Source organism: Miscanthus floridulus, chromosome 6 (assembly GCF_019320115.1).
Source record: "Miscanthus floridulus cultivar M001 chromosome 6, ASM1932011v1, whole genome shotgun sequence".
NCBI classification, from domain to species: domain Eukaryota; kingdom Viridiplantae; phylum Streptophyta; class Magnoliopsida; order Poales; family Poaceae; genus Miscanthus; species Miscanthus floridulus.
This window is the reverse complement of record NC_089585.1, coordinates 28,077,785-28,101,281: the sequence shown is the minus strand read 5'-3', so window position 1 is coordinate 28,101,281 and position 23,497 is coordinate 28,077,785. Positions and strand designations below refer to the sequence as shown.

The following is a 23,497-nucleotide window of genomic DNA, read 5'->3' as shown; positions in this document are numbered from 1 at the left end:
TACCTATTCTCTTGGTTTGTTCAAGGAGCCCGAGCTGGAGCAGATGGTTCGTGATATACGCTCAATGGGGTTGTCCTACTTGCTGGAATTTAGGAAGCATTGGAACAATGAGCTTATCTATCAGTTTTATGCTTCCTATCACCATGAGAGAGACCCTACCGGTGCTATTGACATTATTCATTGGACCACTTAAGGCAAGCACTATAAGGTGGATTTCATTACTTTCTCTCGCCTTCTTGGTTTAAGTCAAGCCGACCGCACTGTACCTGAATTGACTGAGTATGAGGATGTGGCTTTGGAGGAGTACCAACATATGTATCTTGATGGACATATAGCTGATGGATAGACTGTGTTGGTGTTTTGGACCGGCGGATCCTCAACCAACTAGTGAAAGTGTACTGCATGCCCCTAATCCTGGATGGTGATGCAAAGAGACACAAGGTTTATACTGGTTCGGGCAATAAGTGCCCTACGTCTAGTCTGAGAGAGTGATCTTGTATTCCTTGCACCAAGGTGCCTGTAGTAGGGGTTTACAAGCTGGCGAGAGAGGGAGCTTGTCCCAGGTCTCTGCGTGGAGCGGTGTGGGTTGCTTGAGATGCTGATCTCAGGCAGTGGGGGAGTGTGCGTATTACAGAGTGTTGAGCGTTGCAGGAGCGTGTGTGTCTAAGTCTACGTGAGTCTGTCTGTGCGTGAGCGTGTGCCCCTAGAAGCGGCCCTGGTCGCTCCCTTTTATAATTGAAGGGAGGCACAGGGGTGGTACATGTATTCATTACGTGGCGGTTCATGAGCGGAGGCGGTATGCCAAGCCCTATAGCTCGTCACTGTGGCGGCATGGTCAATGGAGCGGTCTTGTCCTTGGTGCACTGGAGCGATGCGCCGGTCACGCCTGATCCTGTGCGGCGTGGGGGCTCCTATGATGGCTTGGCGCAGGGCATGGCGTAGACTGTGGACAATGTGTCGGTCATTGTATGTCGACGGCGTATAGAGCTGAGGCCCCGTCGATGCAGAGGCTGAACCATTGTGAGGGGGCTCGGCGGGCACGAGTCCTAAGGCTATGGGGGTGCGGAGGCGGGTAGCCAAGGCTCGGAGGGAGCAGTTGGTCTTTTACGCTGATTCCGAGGCTATAGGGACCCGGGCATGACTCCCCACGCCACACTATCCTTGGAGCAGATGGGGTTAGGCAGCACAGTGCTGCATAGGTGTTAGTTGTGGGCACAGTGCCGAGCACAGCGGCCGATAACCCCTGCCTCATCCTGTCCCGGGCGGTATGATGTCGATGTGACTCCTATCTCATCGGCCGCTCCGCTGTGTCGAGCCGTCGTTCGGCTGATGTCGCGGGAGTGGTTGGTCGTGTTAGTTGGACGTGACATCCCGGTCGAGGCGGCGGTGATGGGGTAGCTACCGAGCCAGCCTCGAGCGAGGTGGAGAATCGGCACCTCATCCGAGGCCTTACGGGCAGGGCCTCGAGCGAGGCAGAGAATCGGCATCTCGTCTGAGGCCTTACGTGCGGGGCCTCGAGCGAGGCGGAGAATCTGTACCTCGTCCGAGGACTTGCGTGCGGGGCCTCGGGCGAGGCGGGATACTATCCGAGGTGGGCCAGGTGATCCAGCCGAGCCTCAGATAAGGTGGGGGTTTGCCAGTGATTGTCTCTTGGCTTCGATTTTTACAAGGTCTAAGCGATTTTTTTGGTTCTTGCTTAGGGGACCCCTTTTTATGATACCTGATGGTAGCCCCCGAGCCTCGGGGGGGAGCGCGAGCGCTCTCCCTAAGGTTTTGATGAGACTTGGCTAGCGGCAGCTCCTGGTGGGATGGTGTTTCGTACTCGAGGCTTTGGTGGATGCGCGCGAGCGCACCCACCGGGTGTAGCCCCCGAGGCCCTGGAGGAGTGGGTTTACTCCTCCAGGGGCTTTTTCCCTATCGAGCGGGGGGGGGGAGTTGTAGCATTTGCCGAGCCCATGAGTGCGAGTTCGGGTCGCTGGGTTTTGGCGTGTATGCAGGAAGAGCCCCTGAGCCTCTGTGCGGAGCAAGAGGGCGATTAGGAGTTTCCCTATCTTTTTTGTGCGGCCCTCGCACATCCTTTTCGTTCGGAAGGAGGGGTGGAGTATGCCAGGCTACCCTTGGTGGGCATGAGCGGTGACACCTCCGGTGAGCTGTTATCGGGTAAGTCTGAGTGGAGGTCCATGCCCCATTCGATAGGGGTCGGCTGGTGGTCCAAAGACGCACTCCAAAAGTACCAGAGTGCTTCTCTAGTGGGTCCTAGGGCCGTTCGATTGGCCCCGGGGGCTCGGTGCCTCCCTACGGTGGGATCCCATTCAGAGACTTCCATGTCGGTCTCGGACACGACTTAGGGCATCCCAAGCAGTCGCTTGCTTGGGCCTCGGCCATGAACGGGCTCGCCCATAGTCATCCCTGACTCTGTTTGTCCTGGAGCGGCTATCGAGACCCTCGGGGGCCCAGCCTTCGAACCCCTAGACCATAACGGGCTCGGTGCCTAGTTCCTTAGTCTGAAAGGAATCGGGTGGGGGATATTCCCCTCCCATTGGCTGACAATGGTGGGTGCGCCTTTTGAGGAGGTTTCTCAGGGAGACGGAACGGCGCCTGCCATTGCTCTGGTCGGACGTGACGCGATGTCTGTGGATGGGACGTTACCGTGCGTGCACGGTTAATAAGGAGAAGGTGGACACGTGGGCGGTTTAATCGGATTTGGATTAACTGCGCTAGATCTGAGGGAAACTTCCCTAGTTTTGTCGCCCGTCCATTTCACCCCCTTCCCTCATAAATACGTGACGAGCCTCGCCCCTCCCCTCCTTACCTTGCCTGCATACGTTCGACCTTTCTACCCTCGAGTGATTGCTAAGAACAGAGAGCGCCGGGGAGAAGAAGGGAGAAGGGGGAGGAAGAGAGCGAGAGAGAGAGAGAGGGATAGCGAGAGCTCGCCTTGCCGCTATAGCCATGTTCTCCACCGCACCCATGGCCGGCGGCGCTGTTGTCGTTTAGGCAGATCCTTGGGGTCCGTCCGACATGTCTGCGGTGGCGCTGCAGTCGCTCGTCAACGATGGCCTCCTCCGCCTGGTTACTGACCCCACCAGGTCGGAGAGGATTGCTCCGGGGGCCGAGCTGGAGCTGAGGCCACGCGATGGCTACATCGTGAGCTTCGTGGCCTTCCACGAGCACGGTCTTGGCCTACCGGGAGACCGGTTCATGCGGGCGCTCCCGCACTACTACGGCCTGGAGCTCCACAACTTCAACCCCAACTCCATCGCGCAGGTGGCCATCTTTGTCACCGTCTGTGAGGGGTACCTAGGCATTGCCCCCCACTGGGAGCTGTGGCTCCACCTCTTTTGGGCAGGGCTCACCACCAAGCTGGCGGGCACAGCAGGCACGTGGAAGGCGATGAGGGCTGGCGGCTGCACTCTCCAAGTGCGCCAAGACCGGCAGCTCCTCTACATCCCGGCCTAGCTCACGTCGTCCAACCGCCGCTGGTATAATAGTTGGTTCTACCTCTACAACGACGACGGCGGACTTCCCCCCTATATCGGGTGGGTCGTGGAGAGCCAGCCGGAGAAGTGGAGGTACAGCGTCCCGACGGTTGATTAGCCCAAGCTGCGGCCACTTCTGGAGGCGCTGGAGAGGCTGCGCAGCCGCAGCCTTATGGTGGCTATGGTTGTGGCGGCCTTCCATCACCGGAGGGTGCTGCCGCTGATGGCTTGGCGGTAGCGCCTGTTCGAGATGACACCGGACGAGCCGATCGATGGCGTCCGGATGTCCACCATCGCCCTCTCCGACGAGGAGATTCTACATTGGGTGAGAGAGATGGTGGAGGGGCGGCTGAGGAGCAGTGGTCTGTCCATGTTCCCGATGCGCTCATCATGGGGGTACCTCTCTCTGGTAAGTCACGCGCCACTGTGGCCCTCGAGGCCTCCTTGCTCCTTGCATTTTCCTGTTCCCTTATTTGTGTTCACCGTTCCTGCAGGGGATGAGGGATGTGCGAGCCTCCCCGTCGCCCGTTCCCGAGGACGCAGAGCGGTGGGTGGTGAACAGGGCGCATGCTGAGGCGCAAAAGAAGCAGAAGGATGCCGAGGAGGCAAGGCGCAAGAGGAAGAACCTTGAGCACGACGAGCTAGAAAAATGCCGCCGGCAGCAGAGGCACGATGGTCTCCTGGTGGAGCCGTCTCCATCACCGTCGTTGTCGAATTCCTCGAGCGATGACGGCGAGAGCGAGGCGGGGCGGGGTACCCTGGACCATCTCCCTGACATCAGGGGGACAGCGCCCGGGGCATCGACAAGTAGCCCAGCGTTTCTAGGAGGAGGAGGAGAGGACGCCTTAGGGCCGGCGATCACCCGCCCTGGGGCCGAGGACAACATGCCCGAGGCACGGGCGTTAGGGAAGCGCGCTGTCAACCCAGTGGGCTCAATGACGGAGGTGGAGCAGGCGGTGGCGGGGGTGACACAATCACCTCCGCAGAGGGTCGAGGGGGCACCGGAGTCTGGCGAGGGCTAGCTGGCACCAGCGTACATGGGGGCCGTGCCACCGCCGCCACCACCGCCGTTGCAGAGGATGAGGGACGCAGTGCGAAAGCGGTTGTGTCCCCGTTCGAGGTAAGTGTTTCGTCAGTGGAGTTTGCGGCATCTTCCACCCATTCTTTGGCAGTATGCTAACCCCATGAGTGCTTTGTCTTCAGCCGGAAGCGTCAGGCAGAAGCGCCTGCCTTGGCACCACGTAAGGCGCTCAAGGTGAGCACCAGCTCCCCCACCCAATGGGTGGTGGAGGCGCAAGCCGCCATAGAGCATGGCATGGTGTCGGCCAGGGCTAACCCGAAGGAGCCGGTCGCCCAAGGAGGGGCTACCGAGGCGGCCACGAAGCAAGCGGGGGAGGAGGCGCCTACGCCCCGCCAGGCCGAGGCCCGCGCGTCAGATGAAGCCAAGGCGCCGCCAGTCGCTGATGCCACCGAGGGCGAGGCCGAGGCCCCTAGGACCTCTGAGGCTGAAGCGACGGAGGCCAGGGCTCCTAGGACCACCGAGGCCGAGGTGGCGGAGGCTAGCATGGGCATGGCAAAGCCGGTGGCCCAGGATATGGAGACGGAGGCGGGGCAAGCTGTAGTACCGCCCTTGGTCCAAGACCCACCGCCGTCACAGGGAAGCGCCCGGGAGGTGGAGGTCCATTCGATCTCCTCCGACAATACTTCCCGGGGGAAGGACGTGGCAGACGCCGAGGCGGCCAGTACCGTGGAGCAGCCAGCTCCGACCTCGGGCGAGGGGAGCTCAGCTCTTGTCCGGGTAAAACCCGAGCCCCGCGGGTGGGATAGCCCGCGTGTCTTGTGGCGGAGCCAGGACGACCCTGAGGGGGAGCCTCTGTTCGCCCTCAAGGACGTGGCTGAGGGGGGCGCTGGGGCTCCTTCGAGCAATTCCGCCAGCTGGCGGAGTGGTCGCTGCGGACAGCCATGTCCGTCATGGCTGACGATCTGCCAGGCATTGCCCAGGTGCACGCTTTCTTTTTTCGTGCTATGTCGTCTTTCCCCGAGTTTTCTCGTAGTGCTTGATGTTTGTTCTTCCTATCCAGGAGCTCGAGGCCCGGTCCTTTGGGAAGTCGTTGTTCCTCCGGCGGGAGAGGGGCGTCTAGGACCAGCTCCGGTAGCAGAAGGACCTGCTCGCTAATGCCAATGAGCTTCTGTCGGCGCGGAGCACGGAGGTGGAGGACCTCCGTCTTTGCTGTGCTGACATGAAGGCCAAGGCGGCCACGGCTCGGGAGCAGGCCGCTTCTTTGGCGGCACGGATCAAGGAGCTAGAGGAGGAGTTGACCCGAGTGGCCGGCGAGCGGGACACCTTCAGGTCCCGGGCCGAACAAGCGGAGGTCTCTGCCAAGGCCATCGCCGGGCAGCTAGGGGGGGAGCAGGGCGCGCACCTGCTGATGAAAGGTGCCTTGGCAGAGGCCCTCAAGGTGATCGAGGCCTCTCGGGTCGAGGTCCAAAGCTAGAAAGAGAAAGCTGAGGGTGAGTCCCGTAGGCCTTTGTCGATGAAATATGGTCGGCAGTCTACCTAGGGGTATGCCCAAGGTAGTAGATTGTCGGCAGATAGATGCGCAAGCCACAAACAAGACGGTGACACAAGACAGACACGATTATCCAGGTTCGGCCGCCATGAAGGCGTAATACCTACGTCCTGCGTCTGATTTGTATTACTGTATGTCAATGAGAGATGTTTTTTAGAGGGGTCCCCTGCCCACCTTATATAGTCCGGGGGCAGGGTTACAGATCTGGAAACCAATCCTAGCCAGTTACAATTGCCATATGTGGCCGGATAAGGATTCCTATTCTAACCGACCATGATCTTGCTTGATCGCCAAATCTATCTTGTTTCCTTACGCGAGACTCCGAACAGGTTAGCTGGGCCACACGTCGTCTTTTGGTGGACCGAACCCACTGATCTAGGCCGGCCCAAGCCTAGCCGTAAGGGTATAGGGGTTAATACCCCCACAGCTAGTCCCCGAGCACCATGTATTATGCTGCGACACGCCATGTTAACCTTCTCCGACAAGTAAGGCTTGAGTCCTTGACATCTCTGACCACCATCATCGCTGGAGAAGTAGGTTGTCCGAAGAATGTATGGTGCTCTTAAGAAAAAAGAAAAAGATTTCCGTCCTAAGAAGTGTGCCCACTTGTATTTCTAAAAAGAAATGTAAGTAGTCTTGAAGCATAGCGTCCTTGAACGTCAGAGGCGTAGGAGTCGAAAAACAAACACATTCACCGCAAGGTGAAGTGTGCCCACTTAGTTCCCGAGCCTGGTAGTAGGTGACGTAGGCACGTGGTGCCAGGGTCTAAAAAGATTTCCTAGTTAAGTTGAGAACCCAATTGCCATACAGGCAAAACGAGATGCACCGGCAGGTGCATCGTACCGATGTAGTCCCCGAGCTTGCTGGAAGGCGAAGTATGAGCCTTGTAGCAAGGTCTAAATAAATGTCTCTCAACTGTATGTGAGTACAAATCACATGTAGCTGAGGAGAACCATTCTCCGAGCAGTGGTCGGGGCAGTCCCCGAGCACATTCATAATCCTTACAATCATTCAAAGCACAAGGGTCTTTTAAAACACATTCACCGCAAGGTGAAGTGTGCCCACTTAGTCCCCGAGCCTGGTAGTAGGTGACGTAGGCACATGGTGCCAGGGTCTAAAAAAGAATTTGCACTGAAGTTAAGAATCCAATCATCGTACAGGCGATATGAGATGCACCGGCAGGTGCATCGTACCGACGTAGTCCCCGAGCTTGCTGGAAGGCGAAGTATGAGCCTTGTAGCAAGATCTAAATAAATGTCTCTCAACTGTATGTGAGTACAAATCACATGTAGCCGAGGAGAACCATTCTCCGAGCAGTGGTCGGGGCAGTCCCCGAGCACGGCGGTGGTCGGAGCAGTCCCCGAGCACGGCAGTGGTCGGAGCAGTCCCCGAGTACGGCAGTGGTCGGAGCAGTCCCCGAGCACGGTAGTGGTCAGAGCAATCCCCAAGCACGGCAGTGGTCTGGGCAGTCCTCGAGCATTGTAGTGGTCAGGGCAGTCCTCGATCACGGTAGTTGTCTGGTCCATCCTTGAGCACAAGACATGCAGCGAAAAAATGAGCGCCGCTTGTACTATTATTTGGTGTATTTATTTATCTCCTTACTCCGTCAAGTCCAATCTGACACGTCTAGTCAAAAAAGTAGACAGGTATAGCACGTCACTCTGTCCTCTTACTCTTTTTGGCAAACAGTCGCTTGGCACCTGTATAGAGGTGCATCAGTGTGGGCCCTCTCACATTATCAACGAAGAGGCGCGTACACTGGAAACGAAGGGGCGCGTTTATTGGCGTAGATCTCGAGGTTGTGAAAACAGCCATCTGCGGCGCGTGCGCACATCTCCCAAGAGTCTCGGCGGACGAAACGACGGAGCCCTTGGTTATTTATAATATAGAACTGGTAAGTTACTTTTTACCGATCCACATTGTCATTCGCCGCCGCAACCTTCTTCTTCCTCTTGCCAAACCCTATTCCTCCAAAAATCATCACCAATCCCCCCTCCACCGCATCCACTCCCTTAGCAAGGGCAGATTAATGGCGAAGAGAGACGCCCAGAAGAAAGGCGGAGTCATGGCGAAGGAGTGGTGGAAGTCAAGGAGCAATGAGCAGACCATCGAAGACCTCGTCGCCATAGGAGTGCTCCACAACAAGGCACTCGTGGGATGGCATGCGCCAGAAGGAGAAAGCTTCCCCGATCCACAACCAGGTGAAATTGTGGTTTTCGAGGATTTCTTCAAGCGGGGTTTTGGGGTTCCAGTGCACCCTTTCCTTCAGGGTCTCTGCTTGTATTATGAGATTGGGATTTGCAATCTGCATCCCAACTCGATTCTTCTTGTCTCCACCTTCATCCATCTCTGTGAGGCCTATGGTGGCTTCCAGCCCCATTTCAACCATTTTTCGCCATATGTTTTGTCTGCGGAAGAAAGGGAGCGGTGGCTCGAAGATAGCCAGAGGCGTCTACCTCAATCTGCGTGATGGTATGAAGTCCTAGTACTTGCACTGCCCCTGGAACACCTCGCTAGATGAATGGTACAAGAAGTGGTTCTACATCCGTGAAGAGCCAAACATAATCACCCTGTGCGACATGGGGTTGATTCCAGAGAAGAAGAACAGCTGGTTGGAGAAGCCCGAGAACTTGGAGCAGATCACAGAACTGCTCGGGATGATCCCGTGGGGAAAGTTGGATGGTCCAAGCGTGGTCGGGAACTTCATCAGTCGAAGGATCCAGCCCTGCTAGAAGAGGGTACACCCTGGCTTCGAGTACCAGGGGAGCGCAGATCCAACGAGGACCAGGAAAGAGGCGCTCGACAAGATAGAAGTCAAGGCCAGGATTGGGGAGCTATTCAACCTAGCCGATCCCAACTATGTCAGGTTAAGTGACATCGAGCACGCCTTCAAGCTGGCCTGACCTCCCCCAAAGGTAAATGATACTCCCTTGCACCTATAGAGTTGTGTTGTAACAAAATTTGACTGTGTTGTTGCCTGTATATTTCCCAGAGTAATGGTCGTGACCGAGCAGTAGTGTTCATGTCTCCACCCCCTGGTGTGGATTGGCCACAAGTTGCCGGCCCAAACGCCCAGACCAGTGCCGGGACCAAAGACGTCCACTGGGTGGCACTCGAGGTTGTGGAGGAGGCAACGGCTAGGACTGCTGGCAAGCGGCCGGCGGCCAACAAGCGTCGTCAGGCCATCTTCCCCCGTTCGGACGATGAAACAGAGGATGCTGACATCTTCCGACTCGTCCCTCAAAAGAGGAGGAGACAAATGGAGTTGACAGAGCAGGGTGGCTCCTCTGTGCCAGCAGTGATCGCATCACCGACCACTTCAACACAGAGGACAAGCGGAGGAAGTGCCGAGCACCAAACCCTGGCGCCAGTACCGGTCGTGGAAAAAGACCCGGTGGAAAACGCCGAGCACGTGGAGCAGGCATGGTCGAAGAGATGCTCCTTCGCCATGGCATTCCGTGCTTCCAAGCTATAAGTATCCGTAACTTTGATGTAAGCTTATAATTTGTATTGAATAATACTGTCTTCTGAACTTTTCTCTGATATATTAGGTCGGCGTCCACCGAAAATCCCGACCAGCTAGCTGGGTGCGGCACGACTTCGCCAGCAATGGCAGAGAAAACTGCCCAGCAGCCAGCCGTGGAGGAACCTGTAGAAGAAAATCTACCGAAACCTCAGCAGGTGAGCGGCCAGACGACAGTCCCCGAGCAGCTAGTCGAGAAGATAGCTGAGCCAAGTATAAGTGCTCCGAGCACTAACCCTGCTGAGGTGGATACCTTGGCGCCAAGGGAACCAGACCAAGCCGAGGAGGAGCAGCCGAAGGTGGCACAGAGCACTCTTGCCGATGCTACGGCTCGTGGGAAAGCCATAGTGGTCGCAGAGACTACAGACTCTAGACCAGCGCCGCCCCCTGAACAAGAGGCTGAAGAGGACGAAGTAGAAGAAATCCTGGGCCGTCCACAAGATAAACGACAACATGTATATGTGTTGCGCTGGTGGAACGACGAGTGGGTTATGCATGAAGAAATCCCAGAGGTCGAAGAGACCCTAAAAGTTGAACGAGCGGCAAAGCGCCTGGTGACAGAAGTCCAGGTATGTTTGGCTTGACCACTTGACCCTGCTATGTAGTCGAACTGTCTAACCTAGCTTGTTTATATGCAGGACTTGATGAAGACTGCAAAGTACCGCAAGAGGTGCTTCGACCAGATTGAGGGTATCACGGCCAACAATAGAGAACTGGCGGCCGAGGTGGAATGTTTGCGCCGCCAACTTGAAGCCGCCGAGCAGAAGAGGACAGAGCAAGAGGCATAGAACTAGAACCTGGTCGGCCAGCTCAATAACAAAGAGCAGGAGAAAACAAGTAAGTTTTCATCTTATCATAGCAAGTGCAGGACTTGTGTTGTTGCATTGTTGGCAGTAACAGCTGTAATGCAGGCTTAGAAGCTGAAGTAACCCACCTCCAAGAGGAGAATAGCCGTGTGACCGCAGAGTGTGGTCGCCCGAAGGAGGACAACGAGAAACTGGTGCGTGACCAGTCTGAACTCTGGGACCGCACAACCAAGATGAAGGAGGAACTGAAAAGTAAGTGTTCCAGACCACCTTGCTCATTCTGTTGCCCGCTTTATCTTGTCGTGCCATTACATGCTGATGTCTTGTACGGTTTGTAGTTTTAAAAGTAAATGCCAAGAGACATCTGGAGGCCATGCTGAAAGATCATGACGGCTGGAAGGCGCGATGCCTAGAGACCACCGAGGATCGGGACACATGGAAGAACCGGTGCCAAGAGGTGGCAACTGGCATTTTGCCCGTCCTCGACCTTATCGACCCGGCGCTTACAGAGGAAGCGCCTAGGACGCTGCAACTCGAACTGGTCGAGAGATGCCGAAAGGCATGGGGTTGGTTCCAAGAGTTCGTGAAGGAGGCGGGTGAGTACACGGGTGCACATGTGCTAAGCATGGTGCATGCCCACTACCCCCTGATCGATCTCAAGCGCCTGGAGGCTGGGTACCCGAAGGAGGTAGGCCCAGACAAGGCTGAGGAGCTTTGGATGGCTCAGCTGGACCTGTCATCAAAGATTATTGGCGACATTAACCTGTGTGGAGGTGGGACAACACCTGTACAGGGTACGCCATCGACGAGTCAGCTGGAACCACCATCAGTTGCAAGCCAACCGATGAAGCTTGTGGTCTCGACCAGCCAGGCATTGGCGGGGCCATCCCCTTTAGCTCGACCAGCATAAGAGTCCTCGAGACTCGAGTAGGATATTGGAAGCAGCGAGTAGTAGGTGCCGCGTGCCCTGACCAGCCAATGTAATAGGCTTAGAGCTTTAGAAGGAGGACGTAGTTGTGTTATTGTAAACTTGGACCTCTTCAGCCAAGCTTGTAATAACGTAACTGTATATCATCATAAGCTTGTTTGCTTTGTATAAAACGCATTTAAGCTTGAAACTCATGTTGGTGTAACTAAGTGAGAACGTGTTAGCGTTCTGTTTAGTTGTACCGTTTTGCTTGACACGTCATCCCGAAAGGTTTATGTGGCCCTAGTTTTGCCATGTGGTCGGAGTGTGAGGTTTGCGACCTGTACACATGTTGACGCAGACAAGTCAAACCAAGGGGGACCTGCCGATCACCTGAAACGTAGAGAGCGGATCCCATGCACGTGTTGGGAGGAACCGGAGACAGGGTCTGCTCCGAAAACCGTAGAAGGAATGGTGGTCGGCTTTTACTGGCTAAGTTAGAATAACCATAAAATTCGAAGTGACACATTAGAGTGGTCGGAGAAATCATAATAGCTTTATTGAAGTAAATCGAAGGTACAAGAGGAGTACATATCTCAGTAGTTAAGCATAGAAACATCTAAGCTTGTCGATGTGCCACGAATTTGGTATGTCAGTACCGTCCAGGTGAGCTAACCTGTAAGACGTTGGTCGTGTGACTTCCTTGATCATGAAGGGACCCTCCCATGGGGTTGCAAGTTTATGGACACCATTCTGGTTCATCTTCCACTTCAGGACTAGGTCCCCAACCACGAAGAACCGCTCTTTAACGTTCTTCTTGTAGTACCTGCGCAAAACAGCAAGGTATTTGGCCGTACGTACACAAGAATCGAGCCGCTTTTCTTCTGCGCTATTCACTTCTAGCTCCCGTGCTTCATTGGCCTTGCCTTCGTCGAAGTTCTCTACCCATGCTGATCTGAAAGCTATATCTGCAGGGAGGACTGCCTCAGCGCCATAAACCATAAAGTATGGTGAGACGCCGGTGTTGCGACTGGGCTGAGTTCTGAGTCCCCAGACCATGGCTGGTAACTCTTTGAGCCATCTTTCGGGAGCTTTGTCATTTTCTCTATACATCCTCTTCTTCAATGCATCCAAGATCATGCCATTGGCCCGCTCGACTTGTCCATTAGCTCTAGGGTGCGCCACCGAGACGTATTTTACTACTATGCTCCTTTCATCGCAGAAGTCCCAAAAAGCGTTCCCGGTGAACTGAGTACCCAGATCGGTGATGATGCTGTTGGGTATGCCGAAACGGTGGATGACCTGGTCGAGGAATGTGACAGCCTTTTCTGAGGATGCCTGTACCAAAGGCCTATATTCAATCCACTTAGAAAATTTGTCGATCAGCACGAAGACGCATGTAAATTTCCCAGGAGCCGGTTTGAAGGGCCCGATCATATCCAGTCCCCAGCATGCAAAGGGCTAAGAGGCTGGTATTGTCTGGATCTCATGTGCTGGTACATGGATTCTCTTAGCGAAGAACTAATAACCCCCACAGTGGCGGACTAGCTTCTCTGCGTCGGCTACTGCTGATGGCCAATAGAACCCTGCTCGGAAAGCCTTACCGACCAGCGTTCTTGAGGCCGCATGGTTGCCGCAGGAGCTAGAGTGGATTTGGTCTAGGAGATGTTTGCCTTCCACCTGGGTTATACACTTCATCAAGATTTCCTCCTTTGCGTTTTTGGGCCATAACTTGCCATCGACTAGAAGATACTGCTTACTGCGACGCATCAGGCGCTCATTTTCTGTCTGATCAGTACAACCGCTGCCATCTGTTAAGTACTTGATGAAAGGTATTCTCCAGTCTGGCTCAATAGTGGTCGGAGGCGGCTCGGTGGTGCTCGGCGCCAGAACCGTAGCCACCAATTGCTGGTCTGGAGCTTTGTCGACCGTGGAATCTTCCTCTTCGATGGAAGGCGTGAGCAGGTTTTGGATGAATACGCCATGTGGGATTTTGGCTCGGGATGATCCTAACTTTGACAGCGCATCCGCTGCTTGATTCTTGTCCCAGACCACGTGTATGTACTCGATGCCATAGAACCTGCCTTCCAACTTTCTGATCAATTTGCAGTATGCGTCCATCTTTTCGCTGGTCGTGTCCCAGTCCTTGTTGAGTTGGTTAATGACCAGAGCCGAGTCTCCGTAGACATAGAGACGTTTAACACCAAGCTCAACCGCAATGCGCAAACCATGTAGGCATGCCTCGTACTCGGCGGCATTATTGGACGCTGGGAAATAAATCCTGAGGACATACCGGAGCTGCTCCTTGGATGGTGACACGAAAAGGACTCCTGCTCCCGCACCATCAATGTTGAGAGAGCCGTCGAAGTACATTGTCCAATACTCGTTGGATCCCGGAGAGGTAGGCGTGCTTAAGTCAGTCCACTCGACGATGAAATCGACGAGTGCCTGAGACTTGATCGTAGTACGGCTTGCAAATTCCAAGGAGAAGGGGCATAGCTCCATTGCCCATTTGATGATGTGCCCGTTCGCATCCTTATTGCGAATGATGTCCCCCAAAGGGTACTCGGTCAAGACCACCACATGATATCCGTCGAAGTAATGTCTCAACTTTTGGGATGTTATCAGTATGGCGTAGAGCAGTTTCTGAATCTATGGGTACCTGGTCTTGGATTCATTGAGTACCGCACTGATGAAATAAATTGGTCGCTGTACCTTGTAAGCGTGGCCCGGCTCGTCGCGCTCGACCACCATGGTAGTGGAGACCACCCAATTGGTTGCCGCAATGTAAAGTAGGAGAGTTTCATCTTCTCTGGGAGCAGTGAGGACCGGAGGTGATGTAAGGTATTGTTTTAGCTGCGTGAAGGCAGCGTCTGCTTCCTCCGACCACTCAAACTTCTCGGATGCTTTGAGCAGTTTGAAAAACAGCAGTCCTTTTTCTCCTAATCTTGATATGAAACGGCTGAGAGCAGCCATGCATCCAGTAAGCTTCTGGACATCCTTCACCTTTTTAGGGGGCTTCATGTCTAAGACAGCTTTGACTTTCTCCGGGTTGGGGCGTATGCCGTCGTAACTGACGACGTTGCCAAGCAGTATGCCAGAAGGAACACCAAAGATGCACTTCTTTGGGTTTAATTTCCATTGGAATGTATTGAGGGCTGCGAAGGTGCGTTCCAGGTTGTCAACAAGGGTATGTGCTTCCTTGGTTTTGACAACTACATCATCAACATAAGCCTCGACGAGGCCGTCTTTTATCTCGTCATTGAGGCAGGCCTATATAGCGCGTTGGTAGGTAGCCTCGGCGTTCTTGAGCCCGAACGACATAGTCGTGTAGCAGTAGGCGCCGAAAGGCGTGATGAAAGATGTCTTGATCTGATCGTCCTTTTTGAGAGTGATCTGGTGATAACCAGAGTAGCAATCGAGAAAGGAAAGCAGCTCGCAACCGGCAGTTGAATCTACGACCTCGTCTATGCGAGGTAAGCCGAAGGGGTCCTTAGGGCAGTGTTTGTTGAGATCAGTGTAATCAACGCACATTCTCCATTCATTATTCTTTTTGTGTACAAGAACCGAGTTGGCTAACCACTCCGGATGATACACCTCTTTGATAAATCCGGCTGCCAAAAGCTATGTAACTTCTACCCTAATCGCCTCCTTTTTGTCACGAGCGAACCGTCGTAGCTTCTGCTTGATAGGTTTGGCCTTGCTGTTGACATTCAAGGAGTGCTCGATCAAGTTCCGAGGTACACCGGGCATGTCGACAGGTTTCCAAGCGAACACCTCCACGTTGCTCCTCAAGAACCTGACGAGCGCATCTTCCTATTTGGGATCCAGGTTGGCCCCGATAAGGGCTGTTTTGCTGGGATCACCGTCGACCAGCTGGATCACCTTGTGCTCCTTGGACTTGATGTTCTTGCATGGAGCCTCGAGCTCTGGGATCTCCGGGTGGTCGGCTGAGGTCTTCTTAGCATCGAGCATGGTCTCGGCCATGCGAATAGAGAGGTCGTGGGCCTCTGCTATTTTGAAACTATCGTCTTCGCAGGTGTAAGCTGCGTACACATTGCCTCGGAGGGTTAGGACTCCTTTCTCGGTAGGCATCTTGAGCACCAGATACCTGTAATGAGGTATGGCCATGAACTTGGTGAGCGATGGTCAACCAAGAATAGCATGGTAGGTGCCGTCGAAGTCAGCGACCACGAAGTTGATGTAGTCGGTGCGGAAGTGGTCTGGGGTCCCAAACTGCACAGGTAGTGTGATCTGCCCGAGAGGTGTAGAGCTCTGTCCGGGGAGAACACCCTAGAACTGTGCCTCGTACGGCTTTAGGTCTGCCTGGGCTATTTTCAGGGCGAGCAGGCTGTTCTTGAATAGTATATCGATGGAGCTGCCGCCGTCGATCAGTACCCTGTCGAACTGAACCTTGTTGATACAAGGATCGAGGACCAGGGGAAAACGCCCTGGCTCAGGTATTGCGGCCCACTGGTCCTTTCTGCTGAAGGAGATTTCGCGGTGAGACCATGGAGGGAGCCGCAGATCGGTGAGAAGGTTGTCGGTGTTTGCCACGTTCAAGCAAGCGTGGGCGAGCAGCTTGCGTTCTTGTTTGGTCTCGATGGACACTTTGCCACCGATGATGGTGTGCACGCGATCAGTTGGCTTGACGTATTTATGACGAGGGTCTGCATCATCGTCGTCGTTATCCTCGTTGCGCTGTTCCCCTGCGTCGTTAGGCTTGTCAGACGTATCCGGAGCCTGTTGACGCATGTAGATAGTCTTGAGGACGCAGCAATTCTCCATGGTATGGTTTGACTTAGGATGGAGCTGGTAGGGCCCCTTCAACGCTTTGGCGTAGTCGTCTTCGTAGTTACGACGTCTGCCACCCTTTTTAACGGTATTGACCTCGCCGTCGTCTTCCCGAGCACGCTTGCTCCTATAATCGTCACGGCGGTTACACCGCTGATTACGTTGGTCACGGTTGTTGTGGGAGTCGTTGCGCTAGTTGCGGCAGTCAAAATTATCATTCCGACCACGATTGACGCGGTAATCGTCGTGGTGTGGGGGGTGGTCGGAGCGTGGAACCCTTGCTGCTTCTTCAACAATTATCTTTTTAGCGTCGTCGGCATCTGCATATTTCTTAGCAGTGGCCAAGAGCGCTGTGACTGATTCAGGTCTCTTGCGGAGGAGCTTGTCCCTTAGGGCGTCGTGGAAGCGGAGGCCAGTGACGAAAGCCTTGATTGCCTTGTTGTCAGAGATTGATGGGACCTTGATGCGCATCTCCGAGAAGCACCGGACGTACTCACGCAGTGGCTCATCCTTTTGATCTCGAATCCATTGCAGATCGTATTTGTTGCCTGGCTGTTCATAAGTAGCAATGAAGTTGTCGATGAAGGCTTGCTTGAGCTCCTGCCAAGAGTCAAAGTAGTTCATCGGCAAGCTGACCAGCCATTGGTGACCTGCATGGCCAATAGTGACTGGGAAATAGTTAGACATGATGTGCTCGTCAGCCATGGCTGATCTGCACGCAGTCTCATAGAGCATGACCCATAATTTGGGGTTTTCCTTACTGTCGTATTTCTGAAGTTTCTCGAGCTTGAAATTCTTGGGCCATATGACTTGGCGAAGGTGTGGAGTAAACTACTTCAAACCCAGCGGGCTGTGGGCAGTGTCATATTCCATACGGCGATAACTTTCGTGGGATGCTCGATCGTCGGCTCTCTGGTTGATGCGAGCGCGTAGATCACGTCCACCGAGGTAATGGCGGAGATCGTTATTGCCATCATGGCGATCTTGGTTGCCATCTGGATTAGCCCGGCGACCGTGGTTATCGCGGCGATTATCGTGGTTGTCCCGGCAGTTATCGTCCCGGCGGCGGTTGTCATCCCGACGGTGGTTGTCATCCTGGCCACCATCATGGCCACCGTTTCCGCCTTGACGGTTGTCTGATGGGTCATTGTTGCTCGAGCCACGTTGGTTGAGTGGCTGTGAGCGACTTGGGTGCTGACGGCTGTGGCTTGACTCGACTGAGATGGATGGAGCCCGAGCTTGGTTTACAATCTCCGCGGTCTGGGCCATAGCAGCCGTCAGATAGGCTTGTATTTCATCGCGAACTGCTTAGGTTTCCGGGGTGTTGGGTAGCCGTTGCATTGTCGCCATGGCGATGGCTACGTTGGCACTTGGAGTCCTGAAGACCTGTTTATCCCCCACCCTGTCGAAAGCATCGTTGAGGTCACGTGGCTGGACCCTTATGCGTCGTGCCTCCTGGTCTGCTTCAGCTTTGATTTGTCGGCGATTAAACCGGTCAATATTGCGTGCTTCGCGTGCAGTCCTTTCTTGTTCTGTTTCGCCAACTGCTGGCGGCTCATCATTACTGAAAACATGGATCAAATCCCCTCATCTTGGCGGGAAAGACGGAAATTGTGAGAAACCCAGGGCGTGGTCTAGGAGATCTAGATCATATTTGACGCCTTCATCTTCATGATGCTAAAGCTCAGTGTGGGCAGATGCATTAGATGCGATGCCAGACGAGGAGCTAGAGTCACCCTCTTGGACTGTGTGGATGGATCCTTCTTGATAATCTTCAATCCGAATCATGTTGATGAAGTTGTGTGGCTCCGGCCGAGGTCGGTGTATAGGACATAGATCCAAGCGGCGTTGTAGGTTATACACGTAGCTGGAGGCAGCGTTTCATAGGCCGTAGGGCTGGACCTAGTGGTTCTCCATCGAGGCTTCGTACTCGGAGAGTCGGAGACCCGTTGCGAAGGCTGGCCGGCGACGAGCGGAGCGCCCCTCAGGAGTAGATATGACCACAAGATCTGTACCAAGTCGTGCAGGACGACTGGTCCGAGCTGGTCGGGTAGATCTATTGTGGGGAGCGGTTACCTGCTTATTAGGTTGACTTTGAATCGTACTTACTAGAGCTAGGGTTTCAGCGAGTTTGGTGCCGACCTGATCGATGGAGTCGAGCAGGTCGGTGTTGTCGATCTGCTTCCCTTTGTAGCGGGGAAGCGGATGACGGGTTGTCGGCATGGCTGAAGATGATGTAGGCATGGTCGGAGCCAGATGTACCGTGGTCAGAGCCAGATCCATCGTGGTCGGAGCCGTATCCATCGTGGTCGGAGCCGTAGCCGATGCAGGTGAAGTAGTGGTCGGCGCAGACTGAATCCACGCCTTCTCCGTGGTCATGGCGATGAAGTCATCGGAGCCAGTGGTCTAGGTGATCTGGCCGACGGTGAACGTGAGGCCGTTCGGTGTAGCCATGGAGCCGGAGATGATGACCATCTTGTTTGCTTGGAGAGCAGTACGCACACCCCCTACCTGGCGCGCCACTGTCAACGAAATATGGTCGGTAGTCTACCTAGGGGTATGCCCAAGGTAGTAGATTGTCGGTAGACAGATGCGCAAGCCACAAACAAGATGGTGACGCAAGACAGACACGAGGTTTTATCCAGGTTCGGCCGCCACGAAGGCGTAATACCTACATCCTGCGTCTGATTTGTATTGCTATATGTCAATGAGAGATGTTTTTTAGAGGGGTCCCCTGCCTGCCTTATATAGTCCGGGGGGTAGGGTTACAGATCTGGAAACCAATCCTAGCCAGTTACAATTGCCATATGTGGCCGGATAAGGATTCCTATTCTAACCAACCATGATCTTGCTTGATCGCCAAATCTATCTTGTTTCCTTACGCGAGACTCCGAACAGGTTAGCTGGGCCATGCGTCGTCTTTTGGTGGACCAAACCCACTGATCCGGGCCGGCCCAAGCCTAGCCGTAAGGGTATAGGGGTTAATACCCCCATAGCCTTCGACCCTGTTCGGCTTATTTCCTTTTGTGCTTAACCCCATCCCGCTTGTCTTGGCGTAGGGTTAGAGAAGGAGGTCTCCCAGGCAGCTGAGGCCTCCGTTGAAGTTCAGGCGGTGCTCGAGGCTGAAATCTAGGAGCACAACACGCTGTAGAGCGCCGCCCGTACCGCCTGCGAGGCCCTGGAGGTTGGGGGGGTCGAGCCGGGCAGCTCCCTCAGGAGCCGTTTGATCGCGTTGAGCAGCCGAGTCCGCGAGCGGCTCCGGGGGGTGCTGCACACGGGCGTCAAGCGCGCCCTGGCCATTGTCTCCTCGTACTACGCTGGCGTCGACCTCGAGGCCGTCAGCGATGGTTACGTCTTGGCTGAGGATGACGAGGAGGCCAAGGAGGAGGTCATGAAGCTGATGGAGGCGGCTGAGGCCCCTGGCACGGCGCTAGCCAAGCCGTTCGAAGAGGAGGTGGTTCCTCCTACGCCGACCGCCGATGCTGGCGACCCTGAGTTCTGACCTGGGCCAAAGGGGCCATGTAAATAGATTAGGATTATTATTGTACCGTAACGCTTGTGGCCGTCGAGGCCTTTTTTAAAGTACTTATGCATCTATGCTTTTTAATCGTTATTTATTGTATTTCCGAGCCTCTGCCCTCTGTCTCGTCTCTGCACATATCACTTGCGAAAAACTTCCTCAGAGCCTAAGCTGCCCCTCGGGCAAAAGGTGGTGAGGGAGTTGCCGTAGCCCAGAGGCGTAGGCCATTCTCGTGGCTCGGTCAGCCTTTTGGCCCTGAGACAGACTTTCGGTCCTTAGGTTTTTTACAATCGATTTGTCAGAGAGCGTGAGAGAGTTTGGCATAGAAATTTTTTCAGAAAACGATTTCGAAAAACGACTAAAAAACTGTCTGGGACTTAGGGGGGTCCCCCCTTCTAGCCCCCGAGGGAGGCTCGATTCTGCAGAGGCAGAGCCGAGTCTTGTTCGAGCCCCGCGGTGGGCACCTCTGTAGAGGCAGAGCCGAGTCTCCTTTATAGCGTTATCGTAACGCCGATCCCCCATCGATGGGCTCGGGGGGTTTCTCGAAAAATTAGAACAACTAAAGAATGCTTCTTTATTATACTTCGAGAAACAATGTATACAATGCTTGGAAATTTAAGGGTAGAAGCGACATATCTATTCTATGTTCCAAGCGTCGTTGTCGAGGAAGATGGCCCCGACAGCCTCTTCACCCGAGGCAAAGTTAGTGGCAATGTCGAGGAGCGCAGCTGTCGTGGTTGGTACGTTCCGGCCTAATTCTTGGACCAGGTCTCGGTAGGAGGTGCCGGAGAGGAAGGCCTGGACAATTTCCGAGTCGCCGATGCTGGGCAACTCATTGCATTGCTTGGAGAAACATCGGATGAAGTCTCGGAGAGACTCGTCCGGCCTCTGGCGACAACTCCTAAGGTCCCAGGAGTTCCCAGGGCGTACGTATGTGCCCTGGAAATTCCCGACGAAGACCTTTACCAAGTCGCGTCAGTTGTGGATCTGCAAGGGAGGGAGGTGTTCGAGCTAGGCTTGCGCTGAGTCTGACAAGAACAAGGGGAGGATGCGGATGATGAGCAGGTCATCGTCCATGCCGCCTAGCTGACAAGCTAGGCGGTAATCGGCCAGCCACAGCTCGGGGTTGGTCTCACTGCTGTAATTTAAGAGGTTGACCGGTTGCCGAAACCAGGCCAGGAAGTGGGCGCCGCGGATGGCCTTGCTAAAGACTCGAGGGCCAGGTGGCCCAGGAGAAGGACTGTGATCCTCCCCACTGTCGTAGCGACCGCCTTGGTGCGGGTGGCAGCCTCGGGCGGGCCCATCATTGTCGTGGCGTCGTCGCCTGCTGACCACATCGTGGTCGCCTTGCGTCTCGCGTCGGTCGCCGAGTCGGTCATGCACCAAGGGGGCCTTGTTGGCTGTTTGTGCCCGAGCAGGCTCGGGATGAATCGAGGCCTCTCTACCCTGTCGAGGCAATGCCGCGGGTAGTTCCAAGGCGCCCCCGCACCATTGAGAGGCGGAACTTTTGGCCTGCTGTACCGCGGAGGTCTCGAGGGGGTCTCAGAGCTCATTGTGGACCTGTCGCCCCTCCGAGGTAGAGGGCTTAGGCATCGTTCGGAGTAGCATCGCCGCTACCACGATGTTCTGGCTGGCACGATTGAAGATAGGGGGTTGCTCGCCCCCTTCGTCGTTGTTGATGCGGTGGTTGACGTTGCGAGCCCTCCACCGGGCTACTCCGCTATCACCGCTACCCCGCTGCTCTTGCTCGAGAGTGTCTCGGAGCTGCTGCAGAAGAAGTCGATCTTGTTCGACCTTGGCCTGAAGCTCATGGAGCCACTCCAAGTCAAGGCATCGAAGTTCCTTGCGGGTGGGGTTCTCGTTCCACGCTGCCGGGAGCTCGACGTGTGGAGGTGTGGCGTTGCCTGCCCCTTCGTCCTCATCGCTCGCTCTCGGCATCCCGAGCTCGATGTTGAAGCACTCACGAGTGGGTTCGTAAGTGCCTTCATCATCGGAGTCGGAGTAGCCGAAGCAGTAGTCGCTCGCGGCCATGAAGCGGCGCATGGCTTCAGGGTCGCGAAGCTCGGAGAAGTCCGCTCCGGCCCACGCCTCGTCCTCCTCCGAGGAGTCAGCGTGGGTGTGGGTCGAGGTTGTGGCGTCGAGGTCGAGGTCGAGGGCGAAGTGTTGGTGGTGTCCTAGGGGCTCCGCGTGAGCGGAAGCATAGGCGGAAGCGTAGGCGGTGGCATTGCCCAACCCAAAGGGGTACGGGGATGGTGCCGTCACTGGGCGCTGCTCCGCTGGAGTCGACTCCTCAGGAGGTAGCGGGGCAGAGCTTGATGATGGGGCATCGTTGCATGCCACCGATGTCTTTCCCTTGCCCAGGCCTAAGCTAGACAGGTCCCCAACCAGGGACTATGTACCAACAGCCGAGCATGGGGTACCGATGGAGCGCAGTGCGTCGCCCTGAGCTTGCGTGGTGTTGGGGTGGTCCCACTCGCGTCGTGCCTGGCAAGCGTGACGAGAGCGGCGGCCTGGGCGCCACCTACGCCAAGGCTACCTGTGCGTGATGTCGTCATCGGTCGGTGGGGCTCGGGGTGTGAGGAGTACCATATCGTACTCACATCCTAGAGACATGAACTCTAGGCTCTCGAACCAGATCGCCATGCCGAGACGCAGTGGTCGCATGGGGTCTGCCATCCGGAACTTGTTGGGATGACGAAGCTGACACGCAGTAGCTTCCCCTACCTGGCGCGCCAACTGTCGGCGTTTTGGACCGGTGGATCCTCAACCAACTAGTGAAAGTGTACTGCGTGCCCCTAATCTTGGATGGTGATGCAAAGAGACACAAGGTTTATACTGGTTTGGGCAATAAGTGCCCTACGTCCAGTCTGAGAGAGCGATCTTGTATTCCTTGCACCGAGGTGCCTGTAGTAGGGGTTTACAAGCTGGCGAGAGAGGGAGCTTATCCTAGGTGTTGAGCATTGCAGGAGCGTGTGTGTCTGAGTCTACGTGAGTCTATCTGTGCGTGAGCATGTGCCCCTAGAAACGGCCCTGGTCGCTCCCTTTTATAGTTGAAGGGAGGCACAGGGGTGGTACATGTATTCATTACGTGGCGATTCATGAGCGGAGGCGGTATACCGAGCCCTGTAGCTCATCACTGTGGCGGCATGGTCGACGGAGCGGTCTTGTCCTTGGTGCACTAGAGCGACGTGCCGGTCACGCCCGATCCTATGCGGCGTGGGGGCTCTTGTGATGGCTTGGCGCAGGGCATGGCGGAGACTATGGACAATGTGCCGGTCGCTGTATGTCGACGGCATATAGAGCTGAGGCCCCGTCGGTGCTGAGGCTGAACCATTGTGAGGGGGCTTGGCGGGCACGAGTCCCGAGGCTATGGGGGTGCGGAGGCGGGTAGCCGAGGCTCGGAGGGAGCAGTTGGTCTTTTACGCTGATTCCGAGGCTACAGTGACCCGGGCATGACTCCCCACGCCGCATTGTCCTCGGAGCAGATGGGGTTAGGCAGCACAGTGCCGCATAGGTGTCAGTCATGGGCACAGTGCCGAGCACAGCGGCCGGTAACCCCTGCCCCATCCTATCTCGGGCGGCATGGCGTCGATGTGACTCCTATCTCGTCGGTCACTCCACTGTGTCGAGCCATCATTCGGCTGACGTCGCGGGAGTGGTTGGTCGCGTTAGTTGGACATGATGTCCCGGTCGAGGCGGCGGTGATGGGGTAGCTGCCGAGCCGGCCTCAAGCGAGGCGGAGAATTGGCACCTCATCTGAGGCCTTATGGGCGGGGCCTCGAGTGAGGCGGAGAATCGGCACCTCGTCCGAGGCCTTACGTGCGGGACCTCGAGCGAGGCGGAGAATCTGTACCTCATCCGAGGCCTTGCGTGCGGGGCCTTGGGCGAGGAGGGATAC

General features: G+C 55.4%; 1 protein-coding gene across 1 annotated transcript; it reads left to right on the top strand.

The window, feature by feature from the left end:
- The first annotated feature begins 4,516 nt into the window (after positions 1-4,516).
- LOC136460402 (uncharacterized) lies at positions 4,517-5,620 on the top strand. The gene is made up of 3 exons (XM_066460112.1): positions 4,517-4,599; positions 4,683-5,277; positions 5,561-5,620. Exons 1-3 carry the CDS (start codon positions 4,517-4,519, stop codon positions 5,618-5,620), a joined length of 738 nt encoding a protein of 245 aa, XP_066316209.1.
- Positions 5,621-23,497: the final 17,877 nt, after the last annotated feature.